The 17,562-nt window shown below is 44.9% G+C and overlaps 9 protein-coding genes and 1 non-coding gene across 10 annotated transcripts; 5 read left to right on the top strand and 5 right to left on the bottom strand.

The window, feature by feature from the left end:
* Positions 1–729: 729 nt before the first annotated feature.
* V865_007387 (uncharacterized protein) lies at positions 730–2,328 on the top strand (the record flags this gene model as incomplete). The annotated part of the gene is made up of 2 exons (XM_066231134.1): positions 730–914; positions 2,214–2,328. The coding sequence occupies 2 exons, from the start codon at positions 730–732 to the stop codon at positions 2,326–2,328; spliced, it is 300 nt and encodes a 99-aa protein (XP_066087231.1).
* Positions 2,329–3,082: 754 nt separating this feature from the next.
* On the top strand, positions 3,083–3,342 carry V865_007386 (uncharacterized protein; the record flags this gene model as incomplete). The annotated part of the gene is made up of 2 exons (XM_066231133.1): positions 3,083–3,198; positions 3,246–3,342. 2 exons carry the CDS (start codon positions 3,083–3,085, stop codon positions 3,340–3,342), a joined length of 213 nt encoding a protein of 70 aa, XP_066087230.1.
* A 147-nt stretch (positions 3,343–3,489) lies between these two features.
* V865_007385 (ribosomal protein L30) lies at positions 3,490–3,861 on the bottom strand (the record flags this gene model as incomplete). The annotated part of the gene is made up of 1 exon (XM_066231132.1): positions 3,490–3,861. One exon carries the CDS (start codon positions 3,859–3,861, stop codon positions 3,490–3,492), a length of 372 nt encoding a protein of 123 aa, XP_066087229.1.
* A 606-nt stretch (positions 3,862–4,467) lies between these two features.
* On the bottom strand, positions 4,468–4,553 carry V865_007384. Its single transcript has one exon. It is a non-coding gene; the product is annotated as a tRNA-Ile (tRNA).
* Positions 4,554–5,503: 950 nt separating this feature from the next.
* On the bottom strand, positions 5,504–6,279 carry V865_007383 (uncharacterized protein; the record flags this gene model as incomplete). The annotated part of the gene is made up of 2 exons (XM_066231131.1): positions 5,504–5,707; positions 5,842–6,279. 2 exons carry the CDS (start codon positions 6,277–6,279, stop codon positions 5,504–5,506), a joined length of 642 nt encoding a protein of 213 aa, XP_066087228.1.
* A 45-nt stretch (positions 6,280–6,324) lies between these two features.
* Positions 6,325–6,963, bottom strand: V865_007382 (uncharacterized protein; the record flags this gene model as incomplete). Its single annotated transcript, XM_066231130.1, has 1 exon — positions 6,325–6,963. The coding sequence occupies one exon, from the start codon at positions 6,961–6,963 to the stop codon at positions 6,325–6,327; it is 639 nt and encodes a 212-aa protein (XP_066087227.1).
* An 865-nt stretch (positions 6,964–7,828) lies between these two features.
* Positions 7,829–9,151, top strand: V865_007381 (uncharacterized protein; the record flags this gene model as incomplete). The annotated part of the gene is made up of 3 exons (XM_066231129.1): positions 7,829–8,260; positions 8,347–8,693; positions 8,830–9,151. 3 exons carry the CDS (start codon positions 7,829–7,831, stop codon positions 9,149–9,151), a joined length of 1,101 nt encoding a protein of 366 aa, XP_066087226.1.
* A 304-nt stretch (positions 9,152–9,455) lies between these two features.
* Positions 9,456–11,051, bottom strand: V865_007380 (uncharacterized protein; the record flags this gene model as incomplete). Its single annotated transcript, XM_066231128.1, has 5 exons — positions 9,456–9,806; positions 9,873–10,129; positions 10,195–10,388; positions 10,474–10,727; positions 10,803–11,051. 5 exons carry the CDS (start codon positions 11,049–11,051, stop codon positions 9,456–9,458), a joined length of 1,305 nt encoding a protein of 434 aa, XP_066087225.1.
* Positions 11,052–11,640: 589 nt separating this feature from the next.
* Positions 11,641–14,081, top strand: V865_007379 (uncharacterized protein; the record flags this gene model as incomplete). The annotated part of the gene is made up of 8 exons (XM_066231127.1): positions 11,641–11,985; positions 12,070–12,125; positions 12,176–12,232; positions 12,321–12,639; positions 12,710–12,872; positions 12,935–12,947; positions 13,016–13,901; positions 14,016–14,081. The coding sequence occupies 8 exons, from the start codon at positions 11,641–11,643 to the stop codon at positions 14,079–14,081; spliced, it is 1,905 nt and encodes a 634-aa protein (XP_066087224.1).
* An 870-nt stretch (positions 14,082–14,951) lies between these two features.
* Positions 14,952–17,229, top strand: V865_007378 (uncharacterized protein; the record flags this gene model as incomplete). Its single annotated transcript, XM_066231126.1, has 7 exons — positions 14,952–15,365; positions 15,462–15,517; positions 15,587–15,643; positions 15,730–16,072; positions 16,149–16,311; positions 16,375–16,387; positions 16,503–17,229. 7 exons carry the CDS (start codon positions 14,952–14,954, stop codon positions 17,227–17,229), a joined length of 1,773 nt encoding a protein of 590 aa, XP_066087223.1.
* Between the last annotated feature and the right edge of the window lie 333 nt (positions 17,230–17,562).

Below are 17,562 nucleotides of genomic sequence, written 5' to 3'. Positions count from 1 at the left end.
CCCCCTTTTTAACACATCTTTCGAAGGATATACCCCATCTCAGTGGAACATGTCTTAGATATACATCATGTATCGGTATGTATGAGATACTATGCGGAAAATACGATGCTTGTATTACAGGAGCCTTTAACATTTGGGAAATTTGGAAGAGATTGGGGTGGTGAAGGAGAGACCAAAAGAGAGGCAAGAGGGGTGAAAACGGTAGTGGCTGCGTTTGTTGATTTGATTCGACGATGACAACCGTAAGATACTAATCAGATTCAAGACACTCGAGGGTTACTGATGAGCGTGTGAAGCTGAAAGGATGGTATACTGTTTGACTTTTAAGGAGAGGATGAAAGGATAAAATGTACAGCATGATCGCATGCTCACAACTTCTCTCTTCTCTCTTCTTCGCTTCTCATCTTCTCGGAACAATACGTCCTCAAGGTTTATACTAAGAAAAACTACCCACGATGCAATTGTCTAGATTTAGGAGAAGGGATGAGGAAGAGTTTTGATTCTCGAACGAGTAAGAACCAAGGTCATCCTTTTTTATACTCCTCGGTTAGCTTTAGAAAGGAAATACAGATTATAACTCATAAAATGTCCTGCTCGACCGGGCTGGAAACGTATGTATACCATCAGGATAACACTGACTTCATCATCTTGATACTGTAATTCCAATCATATCTTTTTCCCAAACTAGTCTATTAAGGCAAACGTATTATTGATACTCGCTTAACCATCATGGCCGAAGAACAACAACAATCGACCACCGACACCCAGTCAACCCAGGGTGAAAAGCAAGTACCAATTCAAAGAAAGACGCTTGATGTACTTAGCTCTTCCGATGAGACAAAAATGACCAGTGCGCTATCTACCGATGAGGCAGAACTCGACCGGTTCAATAGAACTAAATCTCAATCAACCACGTGAGTTTATCACACCCCTGGGATGAATCATCGTCCCATATACTGTATAAGGTAGTATCCCCACTGGATATTACTGTAACTGACGGATACGCCTGTTTGGACTCGGGGTTGGACAGTACGAGTGATGCACGCGAATTCACATTCAATTTCAATGCCGAGTGATTGACAGTAGAGCAAACCAGCTAAATCAGCCTGCAGTGCTGACCGTAGCTGAAAAGGGATAAGCTCGGACTGAAGTGAGCTAACTCCTATCGATTCTGTGGTGAGATTGGTAACATTCGATATTTTGAGTAGAGTATGCATCAATAATTAAGAAATCTGACCCTTTTTGCTGTTCTGCACCATGAAAACGAGGAATCGTTGACCTTATGATAGATAGATATTCCAGGAGTTACTGTAAATACAAAGCAGTGACTGTGGCATACACCCAAGTCAGGTAACTTCCAGGAATTGGTGATTTGCAATGTCAAAACTGTTTGAGCCGATGAAGACACAAAGACCTCGTCCTTTCTGGAATCGAGATCTGATGCTAGTGTTACTTTGAAAGATTCGCATCGTCCGTCTTTCAAGAGGTAACTAGGCCGATGCTCTCATCACAGATCTCGGTCCTCGATGCGTGCATCCTTTCAAGTCTCTGCAGCATAACTTCTTTGCTGTGCTTTGCCTTGAACGGAGAAACCCGAGGTAGGGATATCCTTTCTGGTTAATGATTGACCTTCTACCTTTCTCCTCTTAGAGAAGGTTGCTATCGTCACCTTCTCCATCCTGAAGGACAACGTATATAACCGAGTAAGCCTTGCCAAATGCGTGCTGTCCACTGCGTTACGCGACAAGTACAATTATATTCAATCACATATTGTTTGTTACTGAATCTTCCAGGCAGAAAATCACAGCAAAAGGTCAGATATGAGTTCAACAGCTAGCCATAAATCTAACCTATCTTCGAAAATATGGACTCTTAAGGATTTGACTTGCAACAGTTGCGGGTAAGTGCCACATAAGCTCGTTGGCAACATTGCTTCGTTCTGAAGGAGTTCAGCCCTCAGCTTCTTCTCAAGATCTTCGGGACTACAGTATTATCTCAGTCTGACTGAAATCGCTTGAAAGACGATCGAAGCTAATTCTGACATTCCTGGCTTCCATCAAGCAGGTGTTCTCCAAGGACCTCTTCAAGACTCTGTGAGCATCTTGCAAGCGGTATACCCGACAAAGTTTTCAAGTAAGTATAAAACCATACCATTCCATTCGCTGGTAGCCGATGATGTCTCTCAGAGCTGATTATATATTTCGAGCGAATAGTGAAGTATCAAGTCATGCGGATTTCGCCCTTCAGCAATCGTCAGATGCGCGTTTGAATGGAGAAAGGCAGGCACTCGAAGAACGGGCTCGAGCATTCACTGCTCATACCCAATGAATGTCTGAGATGAAAGTAGATTAGTCTTTATACTGTATATCGCAGGAATCAGTATACATAGCCTGGCGAGGACGTCCGAAGCGGGCTTCTAAGTCGAGTGAGAAATTTGGTGCATGTCTTCGTGATCACGTCTGACACCCTTCCCCGTCATTCATGAGAGTACAAGCAATCATGAGAGCGTCATGCGCTGCTCTTGGTGATACAGCCATGTTTCATGACAATTGTTAACATCCTTTGATTGCAATGACGTGTCTGTTGGCGAAGACTGATAATGACATCATGCTTTAGAGTATCATCATCTAGACACACTGATCAGCAACTGAAGATTGTGTCTTAAGTGGCCAGATATTGTTATTCCATCTGATTTGCCTTTCAATTACCTTCAAGACTGTTGGGTCATACGACACGTTAAAATGGTCGGTACTTCGAACCGTTCAGCATCGTCTGAAAGCCTCTCAGGAGCCTCCTCCTGGGATCAACAACTCCACACAAGCAGATCTTGCAGTATTGCTTCCTCCTCTTCACAATTGAACGGTGAAGATGAAGGCTTGTATCCTCGTTCTAATACTTCTCCAGCTGGTACACCCTTCCGACCCCCTTAAATACGAGGGAGAAAAATGACCCTCTCGCCACTTCTCCTAATTCCAAGTCCACTCACTGCGTATTGGAAGACACAGCATCTCCTACGCCTAGATACGAGAAGCCAAATCCCTTCGAATCAGCTCATCGAACGAGAAATACCAAGCAGGGCAGTATGTCTATATGGGGTGATGGAGATTCAACTCCAACTAGCTGGGGAGAAGTCCGTCAGTCACTCTCGTCGAGCTCAGTCGTTGGTCAGCCCAATGCAAGAGAGATGGAGCTCGCGAAGTAAGTTGAAAATCGGGTCTGGAGGGTTTATGACTGATATCGAGTAGACACTGCTTTTTCCAGATCATGAAAGCAGTAGAGACTACGCCGATGAGTGGTCAATTGCAGAGGAAGGAATCAGGAGCAAACAGTCCAGCGGAATGATCAGGAGAATCTGGATGATATGAGATGATGAAGTGATATGCATATAGTGTAGCCCTAGATAGCTTGATTTATCGATGGACCATCGCCTGGGGAGACTATTGGTCAGAGCGACTCCTCTGAATTGATAATTTTGAGCATCGACTCACATCATATCTGACTCTCCGCTAAGCCCTTGCCACCCCCATACACCCTTCCACTAGGTTCTAATCCACTACCTTCTGATCTCCTCCTCTTTCTCAAAACTTCTCCTTCGGCCTTCGTGACATTCGCAACATGTACCAACTCCTTCACTTTCAGTATTCTACCAGCTGTTGTTTCGCTATATGGGTGTAAAGCCGATTCACGTAGTCTATACAGTCCCAATGCTTCTAGTGTCTTTCGAGATGAGGCTGGTAAGCCGATAGGTGATCGTATAAGCGTTATAAGATGGTGTGTGGGTGTAACAGATGAAGACGTAGATGAGGACGCAGATGAGGAAGCGATGTTCGATATTTGGTGGAGTACCCGAGAACGGAACATGTTGAGTACTCTGGTTTGGAAAGTACACACGGCGTATGGGATATTTTTTCTATTTGTATTTAGGTCGTGTATTGTATGAATGTTGTTTGATGATCCTATGGAAGAGATCTCTCGACGTCTCGTCTCGAAATTTCAGTGAAATAACAACTCGGAGAGGTCTTACCATGAGCGGAATCAAACTAGCGCTGTGTGGCACTATACATGTTACATGTTACAAGGCAGGACGACGATTAGGGCATGGATGTATGCATCATACATACCTATACTTGAATTGCGCACTTCATCCTTTTCATGCATGTAATGGAGTATCATGCGAGAACGTTTTCCGTTCCGGTTGCGACTGAAAAGAATTCTATACGGGAGCACCAAGAGGTCGAAGACGAAAAGTGATACAGATCGACGACCGGATAAAGCCCAAAGTTGGTTATAGGTCCACTTCCAAGAACCAGCATCTACATTCAAAAGGACCGAAGGGGATGAAGCCGCCCCTCATGAAACGAACACGCCATCTGCCTGCAAGGAATAGAGAACGTTTTCACAAAGGATTTCGACGAAAATCGTAGAGAACGAGTGGCAGAATCAAAACAGGAACACAAAAAGGGGTTATTCTCCTTGACAGGTTTGAACTGCCGACATTTGTGAAAACAGGCAACCTCATAAGCACAAAACTCTAACCACTGAGCTAAAGGAGACCAATTTTTGACAAAATTTTAGGGATTCTCGGCAACCAAATTTTGTTTGGAATATATAGAAAATTGTCAGAGCTCTAAGAATCCGATGCTCTATGCGTCGACTCTAGCATACATTGGTGATACCGTTTACTGACCAGTTTCATGATTTATCGCTATGGTAGCCAGGTATATACTAAATTATATGGATCAGTAAGACCTGAAGTCGGTGATCGTAATGTGGAGATGACTGTGGCGCAGTCCCTCAGAGGATCGATTGTCTAACAGGCTAATTCTCTGTGAGAATGAGGTCCATGTTAAACATGCCTGAGTACTGAAAGCGTGCATTTCTTGGGAATTATGGTAGCGTCAGCAAGCTAATCCTGTCTCACACTCGTTCTCTATATCATGCCCAAGATCTGTGGCGATGCTCCCCTTGACGTGAATCCCCAGTCTACCGTAGAGCAGTCCTTCACCATACAAAGGCTGCTTTCGGTTTTTGTTCAAAGACTCTGAGAGCGCTCAAGAAAGGAGCTTTCGACACTTCTCCCACCGATGGTATGCGGGTGACGGGCAGACGAGATTTCTTGGCCATCAGTAATGAGGATGCGGCTTGGTCCAGGATGACAATGATCTTGGTACCATAGGACAAAATAGCATACCTGGAATCAAGCAGACATCCCACTCAAATCGCACTGTCAAGTCAAATCTAACACGATAAATCGAAAAAGTGAACAAGTACTGTGGGGGGCAGCTGGATAGAATTCTATAGTATGAACCAATAAAGTATCGAGATATGTACATGATCCATATGAAGAAGAGAACGATATTCACAAAAAGAATAAACCGTGACATATACCCAGTATTCCAGTGTAGCGTGCCATACACTTCTGAACATCTCAAATGGTGATTGCTTGAGCCGAAACCGAAGCGTTGTCCATGAGTGGTTCGGGGAACGGGAACATTCTGTCATATCATCGGAGCTCAAGGGCCATGATGGCCCCGCGGAGACAAGTGGCCATTCGTTCTTCGAACGGCTCATTCCAACCCACGTAGGTATGGGCGAACTGGTTACTCGAACCACCTTCTACCTCCTCCTCGGATTTACCCCTTTCCTTCTCCGATTCTGGATAATTATCCATCCATTTTCCTTTGGTTCCAGTGTTAGGAGCGTTGGGCTGGCGGGTTTGATGAGATGAGCTGAGCACATAGGCAAAGTCGAAAAAATGGCCTTTGAGTATAGGAACCGTGATAAGGTACTTTGCGAGAATGGATTCGTTGGATCGCAAAGCGACAATTCACCATTTCTTACCAGCTGAAAATTGTCCACACAACCTCCAATTGCCGGTTCCCTCTTCCTAAATTCATTTACCATGTTATTGACAAGTTTTTCCAGGTCGTTCATCGAGTACCTTGTTTTGCCGATGAAGAGAGCAATGGTGTCCATGTTCGTAAACGGAAGGTACTTCGGGACTTTCCTTAGGGTCAGCTGGTATCGAGCTGAAGGTAAACGGTCTTGAAGGTTGACAGAGAGTACATAGGGAGAATTTTTGACCATCTTTTTGACCGCCCACGGGTCATGTACAGCAGTACGACCAGTTACCACTCGATTCATTCTGTCAAGCTTAAGACCCCAAGCTTTATACCAGGTATGATTGTTGGCAGAGAACCAAGTTTCGAGTGCTTTTTTGAGTTCAAATTCGGTGAAGAGATGACCGGATTCATTCACTGGTCTCAACTCGAAGGACATGATCGTGGCTTTGTCCTCATCCCACCAGCATGTACCATCGAAAAACTATTTGAGGTGGTTTTGTGCAGACATAAGAGCGGAGTAAGAGCAGGCAAGAGAATCGATGGTGTCTGTGGCACTTTCCGGTTGAAGGGTGGTGGTGGTGGAAGCTGAAGTGGTGATGGGAGTTGTGGTGGCGCCAACATCAGGGGAGGAAGCGATGGCAAGATCACTAGCTGTAGTGAGTATGCCAGAAGCACTTTGCCCTGTTGAACCGTCGAGGAGAGCCGAAGCGGTGCTTTCAGAATCATGAACAGCAATGCAAGTCTCCTTCTTCAATCTCTCATTCTTGGCATGCTTCGTTTCTTTCCCCACCCTACGTCTCGATCGTTTCAGGCGAACCAATGCTTGTGCAGGCGGCTCTTTCGACTCGTACGCCAAGTGCCCTAGATCATGTCGGTTCTTGCGTTGAATCCAAGATTGCCAATCGTCCGTCTTGATGGCGTGAATGGCCCCTTTGAACAGCTTCAGCTTATGACGAGGGCGCTGCTCTTTCAACGAAATGTAGTCATTAGGATTTCTTGGCGAGCCTGAGAGGTACGGAGAGGTAGTGGTGGGTTCTGATTCGGTTGTGGATCCCGCTGTGGGTTTGTGAAGGGTAATGGCTGGGATGGCGGGAGAGCTACAAGTATGTGTGGTCTGCATGACCAATTCAGTCTCGAGCAGTCGATATCTAACTTTCGAATGGGAGATGGTTTAGGTAGTGAGGTTTGGAAGCTGTATCTACTGTATATGCACACTTATATGTGTTGGGCAAGTGACGAATGTGTTTTTAGTGGTACATTCGAGGAGTATCTATAGCCAGGGGAGTAACTTATATATATACGCCCACGGTTGAAGGAGAAAATGGCACTTTTTCACTCAGCTGGTAGATGACACATACAGCGCAGTCTGGGAGAGATGGGAATGTTTCATCAACGATAGAATATTGTTCAGTATCAAAGGCTGAAATGTTGGATGGTTAGGAATATCCGATGCATATGACAAGAGGAAGAAATCACTATGAAACGTTTGTCGACAGGCAGTTCGTACTCCTTTTCTTCATCGAACGCAAGACCTTGAGGTAGCTTAGGACACCGCCATCAAATCTGGAACTGGAACCAAGCCGGCGCAAAACACGTGGTCCAACGTTTCAAACCTAGTTTATTGTCATTGACAAGTGTTTGTTTGACGAATTAAGTTGATTTGATCGAACCTTGTCGCTATCCACGCTATCTACTGATGCTGTACACTTTTGGAACTCATTCAGTTCCGGGGGATCAGCACCATAGTTCCACACTGGCCAAGAGGCAGAGGAACCAGCACTGGACGCTGCAAGTCTTGTTCTCTAAATTGCCACGAATGTAGCATATGACCGTGCCTGGATGAACTCACGACTCGGAATTCCTCCCAAAATCGAGTCCGACTCCTCACTTGTAGATAACGATTTTGATACTTCATCTCCATTAATTCCTTTACGAATCTCTCTCTGCCCCTCACTCGTGCACACTACTTACACTTACCGTACAAGATGTCATCCTTCGCTCGACCAGCTGCTCATGCAGCTCGACGAGCTCCCCGACGAGCTCAACCCGATAACACGATTTTTCGAAACACGACTCCTCCACCGCATCTTCTCACTCTCGCTGACCTCTCCCCAGCTCAGATCAAGACGCTTATCCAGAATGCCTTAGCTATGAAATATGTCAGCAAGCATCGATCTCCAAAAGCCCTAATACCGACTCTGGACAAGAGGACAATCGCTATGATCTTCAGTAAACGATCAACCAGAACTCGAGTCGCTTCTGAAACTTCTGTTCAAGCATTAGGTGGACACCCAATGTTCTTAGGTAAAGATGATATTCAATTAGGTGTGAATGAGACATTGGAGGATACTGCTAGGGTCGTAGGTAGTATGGTGGATGGTATCATGGCCAGAGTAGGAGGACATCATGAGGTTGAGGTGGGTGGTTTTTCTTCTTCCCACCCAAACATCGATCGTCATTTGGGTGATATATCACTGATATCCATGATAATCCACTTGTGTAGACACTTGCCAAATACTCGCCTGTACCAATCATCAACGCTCTCTCGGACCTATATCATCCCACCCAGATTCTCGCCGACATCATGGCGTTACACGAACATTACGCTCCTACACCTACACCACCTGAAAAGGCAGCTGAGGGTGAGGGAACTCATACATCCATCTTGAAGTACTTCCAATCTACTGTTGACCCACTCAAGACTCTCAAAGGCAAGAAGGTGGCCTGGGTAGGGGATAGTAATAACATCTCGAACGAGTTGTTGGTCACTCTCCCTAGATTAGGTATGGAATTTAGTTTGGCTGCGCCAAAGGGTTATGATAAGGTTGATGAGAGAGTTTGGGCGAGGGTGTAAGTGAAAGCTTTCTTCATCATCTTTGAGACTGTCATGCTTCATTGTGATATAACGATCTCATTTGCCCCATTTCACTTACACCATTTATTTCTTACCTGTCATGACGCCCGCTAACATCTTCTTCGTTCACAGGACCGAAGCAGGTACCCAATCCCTCGTGAAACTCACCAACACTCCATCCGAAGCCCTTGTAAATGCCGACGTGGTAGTGACCGATACCTGGATCTCCATGGGTCAAGAACAAGAAAAGGTCGAACGTCTAAAAGCTTTCGAGGGATATCAAATCACCAATAAGATGGTTAACGATGCTGGTGCGGAAGAAGACTGGAGGTTCTTGCATTGTCTACCAAGGAAACAGGAAGAAGTGGATGATGAGGTATTTTATGGACCTAGGAGTTTGGTTTTCCCAGAGGCTGAGAATAGGAAATGGACCATCATGGCTTGTTTCGAGTGAGTGAACTGGGTGTTGGTGAATTTGTTAGAGTTGGGCTGATAGGATCAAATCTCACCTCAGTATGCTTTACGGTCAATGGAGATTACCTTAGAAGTAATCGACCGAGTTGGAGTACAGGTCACATACATGGGTTATAGGAATGAATGGACAACAAGTACAACTATCTCTGATGATGATATGGTATGTCCATGATACGAAATGAATTACAATATATCTATGTCAAAGAACGATTATATACGACACAAAGCATCAACCAAGAAACACAAATGAAATCAAGCAGAATGATGAACAAGCAGACTTCCAGTCACAAGTTAAGAAGGTAACCTCTCTCAACAGAATGCCGATGATCATGAATATCTTCTAACCACTTGTTGATTCGATTCTTCTTATCAATCTCTTCAGGCGATTCGGTAGGAGTTCGAGATGCTGGTCCTGGTGAATAAAAATAACGCTGAAGAGCGGTCGAAGCTGAAGATCTATTTCGGGCAAGTCTTAGTAAGAGTATTTCCGATAACCTCCCGCTCGAGCACCATAACCAATTTTCGATTATCGACTTTCGAATGTCCCTTTCATCTTTGATGTTAAGTAAGATATTGACGAACTGTAAGTACTTGGAAAGAATGGATATGGGAGAAGCGAAGATCGGTACGACGAGCTGTGAGTAGAAGATACGTGATTTGTCACTTTAAGACGGTTGGTCGATGTATCACATCACACTCACCACCTTCCCGCCGGTCAAGAAGCCCATGACCACCTCTACCCAATCTGCCAGAACCCTAATCCCAAAGACACATCTCGTCTCACTGATATGAAGTTCGCAATGTACTGGGTCGGTTTGTATAGCTTGTGGGTACAAGGCATGATATAGCTTCAAAGCGAGTAAGATGGAAGTATCGTTCTCCAATCGAGTCTTGTTGAAATCTGATGTACCGGTGTTGAGGTGTACTAACACGTATGGGAACCATGATTCGAACAGATCTAAATATTGCCCAGACATATCAGCTCCTTTCTCACTTCCTACTGGATCCTAAAATTATACTCACCATCATTTGAGTTTACGAGAATATCCCTTGACAAAGCGTATACGGACGGACTAAGCTTGACAGGTTCACTATACTGATTTTTACTTATACGGAATGCATCAGGTGCGAAACCAATTTGCAAGTCGGTTTCATTTAGAGCCAGAGGCCGGAGATGCAATTCATCTACGATCCGAAAACTCGTTTTGACATTTGAGCTGGAGATTGAAGAGTATGAGTTACACTAGTTCAGATCGGGAGCTGGATCAATCAAGTTGATGGAAATGGACGTCGCAAACTTACTTGATATCAAACGATTTGGTTTCCTCATTCTCATAGAAGACAAGATGGAATAGTTCTACGTATACCCCACGAAGTTGTTTCTCATCTCGGAGATTTGTTGTCGCCTCAGTGAGCAGGGAGAAAATCCGGTGAAGGTTCTGAGATATTGATGATATCTCTAATTCGTCATCTTGGTAATAAAGTCTGAACCAGGTGGGAACATATTGTCCGATAAAAGCGAGTTCACCCAGGAAAGCTGAAGTCTTTCCAAACGACTAATGAGGATGAAGATCCACAATGTCAATGTCTATGAATTTCAAAGTCGTCGCGTTTGGATGATGTACACCTACGATCTGAAACGTCCCTGTCAACGTCAGCTCTCTGTCCGTCCCTTCCAGGATTCTAGCTATATGCCAAGCGACATCTGCCGATACCTGAAAGCGAGCCACTTCCCGCACTCCCTTACCCGTGAGTAGATACCTGTAGAGGTTATGGTCCGCTTCGTTCTTGAGTATGAAAGGTCGGACGATCTCGTTGGTAGTTTCTGATCGTATCGCCTTCGGATCCGACGTCCATTCTGGGACATACCCTTGTGACATGTTGGGTGGTCAAGTACTCTAAATGTGTGTGAATGTGAGTGGTGTTGGGCAATCAAGAGTATACGAATGGAATGCACAGGTTATGGGAGGGGTAGAGGGGTATAGGACATGGTTGGAGAAAAAGAGAAAGAGAAAGATTTGGTGTGAGTGGCGATGTATGGTACTGTTAGGTCCATGTACTAACACGAAAAGCAGTCGCGAGTCGAGTCATCTTTGTTTCTCGAGCGATATGTATCGTGATAACCATAATCCATTGAATCTGTGACATGATTGCCAGGCATAAGTTAGTCAACATCTTCATTGATATCCTTGATTCTGATCCGCACTCCCCCACTCTGATGGTCCTTCCCCCCCACTTTGTACCTTTGATGCACATGCACTGATATCGACGCTGTGGATCAACGTGCAACAAAGGAAGGTCATTTCCCTGAACCCAAGCCATGATGATGATGATGTTCATGTCCAACACGCTCAAACAATGTGTCTTCCTTCTTTCAACTTTCGTTGGATATCACGGTAGTATCTTCATGTATATCCTCTCCCAGTTCCGACTTGTCTCGTTACCTTTGATCCATTGCTGTATCTCATCATGCCATTCAGAGCTCGGAAGAGCAGTCGCACAGCAAACTCAGCTTCTAGACCACCGCCTAGATCACTTTCACCCGATCAAGACGACGAGGAGGAAGAACAAGAACAAGCACGATTAGATGACCTATTCTCACCAGATTCGCCCACCCTCACACCCACAGACAACGGAATTCTACTCACTAAGAACGAGAAAGACACTCTGAGCGTTTTACATCAGTTGTGCGCTTTCGAACATGTCTTGATGGAGTTCTTCGCAGGGTTGGATGGGCTGGAGATCGCACCTGTAAGGGGATCGAAGATATTCAAGTTCGATAGGAAAGAGATGTTTGATAATTCTGATACCGGGGTGAGTTCAAGCTGTACTCAGTTTTCAACATATAGCGATGCAGAGGATGGTTTGGACTGACTTGATACTGTGGCTATGTGGTAGAGACAAGCGAGAAGAAATGATGAGATTGGTGGCTTGGAAGGGATCATCAAGAGGATGTGGGTGATCCTAAATCATGCTGGAATTCGGCTGACACAAAGATCGTCAGAACACATTCCCAAAAATTTGCAAAGGATAATATCATACCTGAAGATTACATTGATCGGTGAGTGTCATAGACTCTAAGTTTGCCTTTCCTTATGACTGTTCGAGATACTGTACACTATACTGATATGAAGTGTGCTTATTTACAGCATTAGAGATAACTTCATCGCAGCTTTGCGAAACCCTTTCCTCCATCTTCGCGAATCCAAAGAAGTTCCAGGGCAAGTTGGACTATTCGTCAAGCCCGCAGAACCATCATCTCGTATCGATGTCCTGACGAGGAGAGGGAAAACACCCAATATGGATGGAATTCGATTCGAACTTTTTGCCTTTCCTCGGAAGATCAAGAAACCTGAAGAGCATGGTTTTCTAGATGATCTGACTTTTGATTATAAGCATAAGAAACCCGGAGAGAAGGAAGGGAAGAATTATGTTTTGATGGGTTTAGGTATGGCGAGGGTGATCAATGTAAGTCTCGCTCCCTGATGAGGTGAAGTCACCACTGATCACTGCTATGTCGATTGGTGATATTGGGTAGCACCACTGCCAAAATAAATCGATTGAATGGTTATTTGACCCAAATGCATTGAAGTTCGAGAATGATTGTAAGATTGGTAGAATGAGTTCGAAATTGGTGAAACTTCCAAGGAGAACGTTGAGGCCTGGGATGGAGATTTTTGGATATTATGGTGACGAGTTTGGTAAGTACCGATGAACAGTGATTGCCTAGGGAGATATGGTATTGATCAATTTGCTGTTATAGCTCGACTAGACTGGTCAGTCTAATTTACGACTTACCTTTATCCTCTAAAAATGCTGACTAGCACTTTTCTCCTGTTCATAGCATATGCAGCAGCACATCGCTTCACTCATCTACGAATGATAAATCTACTGGCCCTCCTGGCCGTTCAACTCATCATTATCGTGCTGGTACACCCATGGAGTATCCAGTCTTACGGGCCGACTCGATGGATCTAAACAATATACACTTTGAAGGGTCTTCCCGACTCACACCTGCCCTCCATTTTCGAACAACCAGCCGGTGTTCAGATTCCGACAGAGATCACACTTTATCTGAAGAGAGAAAGGAGTCTCTGCGGCGGAAAAAGACCAAGAGGAAGAAGCAAAGTACACAAGGACAGGAAGATGACGATGAAGTCGAATATGTTACTACTGTATCACCTGGAGAAAGCTCTACTGCAAGACAGACAAGATCATCTACGCAAAAGAAGAAGAAGAGACTCCAGAGAGTCAACAGTGATGAGGAGGAAGATGGCATACCTGAGACTTGGGGGAAATCCAGTGGTCATCAGCAAGAAGAGGACGATATCTTTGCGATAGACGATGGGGAAATTATAGAAATTCTCGATGGCAATGCCACTGCGAGCCCTACAAAGATGGAGATATACGATCAACTTACTCGGCTGGGTACAAGATTGGACAAACACATGCACCGATTGGAGACTCATGAAGATCGCTTGATCGCAATCGTATCGGAATTGGTGGATTCCAGAGAGAAGATCAGCGAGGATCGTAAGGAAATTGAGAGATGTAGAGTCAAGCAGAGAATGTTGGTAGATCAATTGAGGCGGAAAGACAAAGGGAAGGGTAAGCAAACTCCTCAGGATCGAGAGGCTTCGGGGATATCTGTAGTGGATATGGAAGATATGGTTATTGATGAGGAAGGAGATGGAAGTGGAAATAAGGGTGGTTGCTCAATGTGTAGCTCGGTGAGTGTCTCTGAATGGATATGGCTATGATGCGATGGGCTGATGGCATCTATCTACAGCAGTGAATAGAACAACCGGGAGGTACGTTCGTAGATCGATATTCGACGCTTGTAGGTTTTCTCCGCCTGTAAAGGATTTGTCATGGCGCAGTATGGGATCTTAGGGGATTTTGCACTGTAGAGCGTCTCGTCAATTCACCATTTAACTTACTTTGTCATGGAGCTTTGCCAGTTTCGAACTTGGGTGTGCACATCAGGGGGTTACCAACAGCCTTTGGTCCGTGGCGGTTATGGTGGCAGAAACATAACAAGATATAAGGCCCACACAACAGCTGGCCCTTTCAAACTTGGCATGCATCTCCAGGCCAAAAATGTCCCCTAGTCTAGCTCTTTACGCATATGCATCTTAGGCAGATAGTGGAGCCCTGCTGAAAATTTGTTTTTTGAAACTTATTTCAATATTGCAGCAGCTGCAGGTATGCAAGCATCAAATCACTCCAATATGATCTTCATCAACTGTGTATACGCCTACCTACCAGTTCTCAGGCCTGTAAGTGACTTGATGGATTTATGCTGAGTCCTCAAAGAAATCCAAAAAAAGCCTCTCTACGGTGGAAAAATGAGAAAACCTCGTTTAGGGTTGAAACTCGTTGAGGGTTGAATCTTGTTACGGTGATTCGTGCCAAATCTTTCGAGCATACAACTACACTGCTTTACTAAAAGAGATAGACATTCCGCCCTTACCGCAATAATCTGGATGTACGCATGGCGATGGAGTTCTGATCACAGATACTCAGATTAGCTGTCAAGTTCGATTCTGCGATGCCTGCGCACTGTCCTCTATCTGCATGTCATCTAATGGGCGAATGTGGAACGTCATGGGTGGTCCGTGCGTAGTCAATCAATTCAGTGAGATATACCTGATGCTATTTGGCGGAAGTGCTGCACATTGCAACGCATTTCTTATCTTTTAAGCGTTTTGTCTCCTCTTCTTTCTCTTCTCTTCTATTCTACAGTCCCAACGGCAATATTCTCAAACATCTCCGCTGACATGTCAAAATCAAAATTAAAAGCCAAATCAAAAACTGATCACATGAATTCTCTATCATCTTTCCACTCTCTGTCCTCAGGAGTCGAAGGCCTCCCCCTCTCTTCTGGAATTGACAGTCTTCCCGAAACCTTACCTTCGGACAGCACTCCAATCGCATCACAAGAATTTGCCACCTTCGCTGAATCGCTATCTATCTTTAAGGCATCAGGAAGAGCTCAGCACAGAGTCGATAGTGAAGATCTCGAGCTCTCGGCTGACTTGGCTCTGGCACATCAAGTCTGCGCATTCGAACAACTCTTCCACGAAGCGTTGGCAGCCTTTCATGGGACGACGCGACCGGCTATGAGATCCAGTCTTCGGGAGAAGATCGACAGAAGCTCGGTGAAGGGAGTGAAGAGGGAGCTTAAAGGAATTGTAAGTTTCGTTGAGTCTGTCTGTTAAACTCACCATCTTAAACACTGTAAATTGTTGTCATACTAACTGGATTAATTGGGTCTGATGGTGAGACAGAAAGGTACTGAGAAGGAGGACGATATCCACTATTTGATAGGATTGCTTGAGAAGATGTAAGCTCGCCGTCTGCTGTGATTTGCATGATAATATCGCTGGCCATCGCTGATGCTGTTTGATGGTAGTACCGACTCCCAGAGGAAGGCCAAAGACAATATCATCAACGAGAGACTGTTGGCATTGTAAGTACAGAACTCTGGCTTAGCATGAAGAACGACCCTGTTGACTCTGACCTAACTTCATCCACGGCTGAAACAATTCCATTCAGGATTCAAGACAATTTCATCAACGCGCTCCTGAATCGACAAATTGAACTCCGTACTTGTCGAAACCTTCCTGATAATCAAGTTGGACTTTTCAGAAGGCACACGGCCACTACTAAGGTCACAGCCAAGAAGAGATCGAAAGGTCGAAAGGACAAAAGTGCATCAGAGTTCGGCAAGATGGACATGACAGGTATTGAATACCTTATTTTAACACTTCCTACTTCCGAGATACAAGATATAAGTGACGCGGAGGAGAAGGGTTTTCATCCCGGGCTGTGTTTCGAACGACTAAGGGATGAGAAAGTAACGGTGATGATGAATTTAGGTTTCGGTCGATCAGTCAATGTAAGTCTGGTCTACTTGCTCCCTACCTTTCATATGATGCAAAAGAGGCTGATGCATCGCTGCACTAATACTTCAGCACGCTTGCATCTGCAACGTTGATTGGGATATGCCGTATGATGAGCTATACAAGCTCATCGATGCAGCTGATGGTGGCATAGCCACGCAGGAGTTCGAGTTCGTGCAAACCTCATCGATCAGACCAGGAGAAGAGATCTTAGCTTATTATAGTGAATTCTTCGGTAAGCTTCCCCTCTGTCGCCTTCCTTATACATTCAGTCACAGCTGACGGCTGAGGTATAAAGCTAAACACTTTTGGTAGGTCTATCTCCCATGTGCATGCTTAATCAGATTTCTGACCTGATCTGTTGAATCTAAAAAATCGATAGTACCTGCCGATGGGGAGACAAGGAAGACCATGATTATCTAGTAGTTCATCCGAACATGATTCCTCGCCAGATTACAGCGATAAGAAGAGTAACAAGAAGAAACGATATACGAAAAAGAAATCAACTCCATTTTCTAGTATGAAGGCGGAACCGTCCGACCTCGCTGAGAAACCGCTCAAGCGAAATAGTAAGGAGATTATGTCAATGCTAGTAGATCCCGACGGGACGATCTATGAAGCTGAATCGACACTCAGAGCTTCCACTGAATGTGATTACTTGGAAAAAGATAGAGGGAAAGCTTCACCATGCACTCCAGAGGTTAACGCATACTCCGACGAGATTTCACCTCCAACTTCCCTCCCTTACCGACCCCAGGATCTCAAATCTTCTCACGTTCGACCGACTGGATTTCCTGAGGGGGAGCCCGAGGACGCGGCACACTTTCATACTTCTCCACAGCACATTTCCAATACTTCAAGATCCCTCCCTTGGGGATTTACCGATGCCGATCCAGAAGAACGTATCACGGGGCTTAGCGCCGTGACATCAAATTTGGCCGATAACACTGATGACAAGAGATATGATGAGCTAGATAGGGTCACTTCGAACCAAAGATCCTTCCCATGGGCACCGGTATCCACTCCTAAATCAAAGACTCCAAATCCTGTCACAGCCTGGCAAGATACTATGATTTCCACTGCTCTTGGGGAAAAAGCTACCAAGAGCAGTCGAAGTGGCGAAATCCGAAAAGATCGTGTCCGTGGAATCTGACTCAACAGCTACATGTGAAGGTAGTCATCTGTATCTGTATGTGTGTGTTTTATGTCCAGCTCTTCTGAATATGTGGGATTATCAAGATAATCCATTATAGCATGCATATGATGATGGTCAATCCCCTAGAGGCCACGAAACTGCTGACGGAAACAAGTTGAATGAATCGCACTCCATGATTGCACGGTCGGGGTCTTTACAAGGCCACTACATGACTAAATGGGGTACTTCATATGCTTCTTAAGCATTCACTAGTGGGATTTGCACAAGAATTGTGAATGGGCTGATATAAGCTGATAAAGTACAGCTGAAGTAAATCACCGGGCTGTAAAA

This window comes from Kwoniella europaea, chromosome 2 (assembly GCF_036810445.1).
Source record: "Kwoniella europaea PYCC6329 chromosome 2, complete sequence".
NCBI classification, from domain to species: Eukaryota; Fungi; Basidiomycota; class Tremellomycetes; order Tremellales; family Cryptococcaceae; genus Kwoniella; species Kwoniella europaea.
This window is presented reverse-complemented; position numbering and strand designations above follow the sequence as displayed.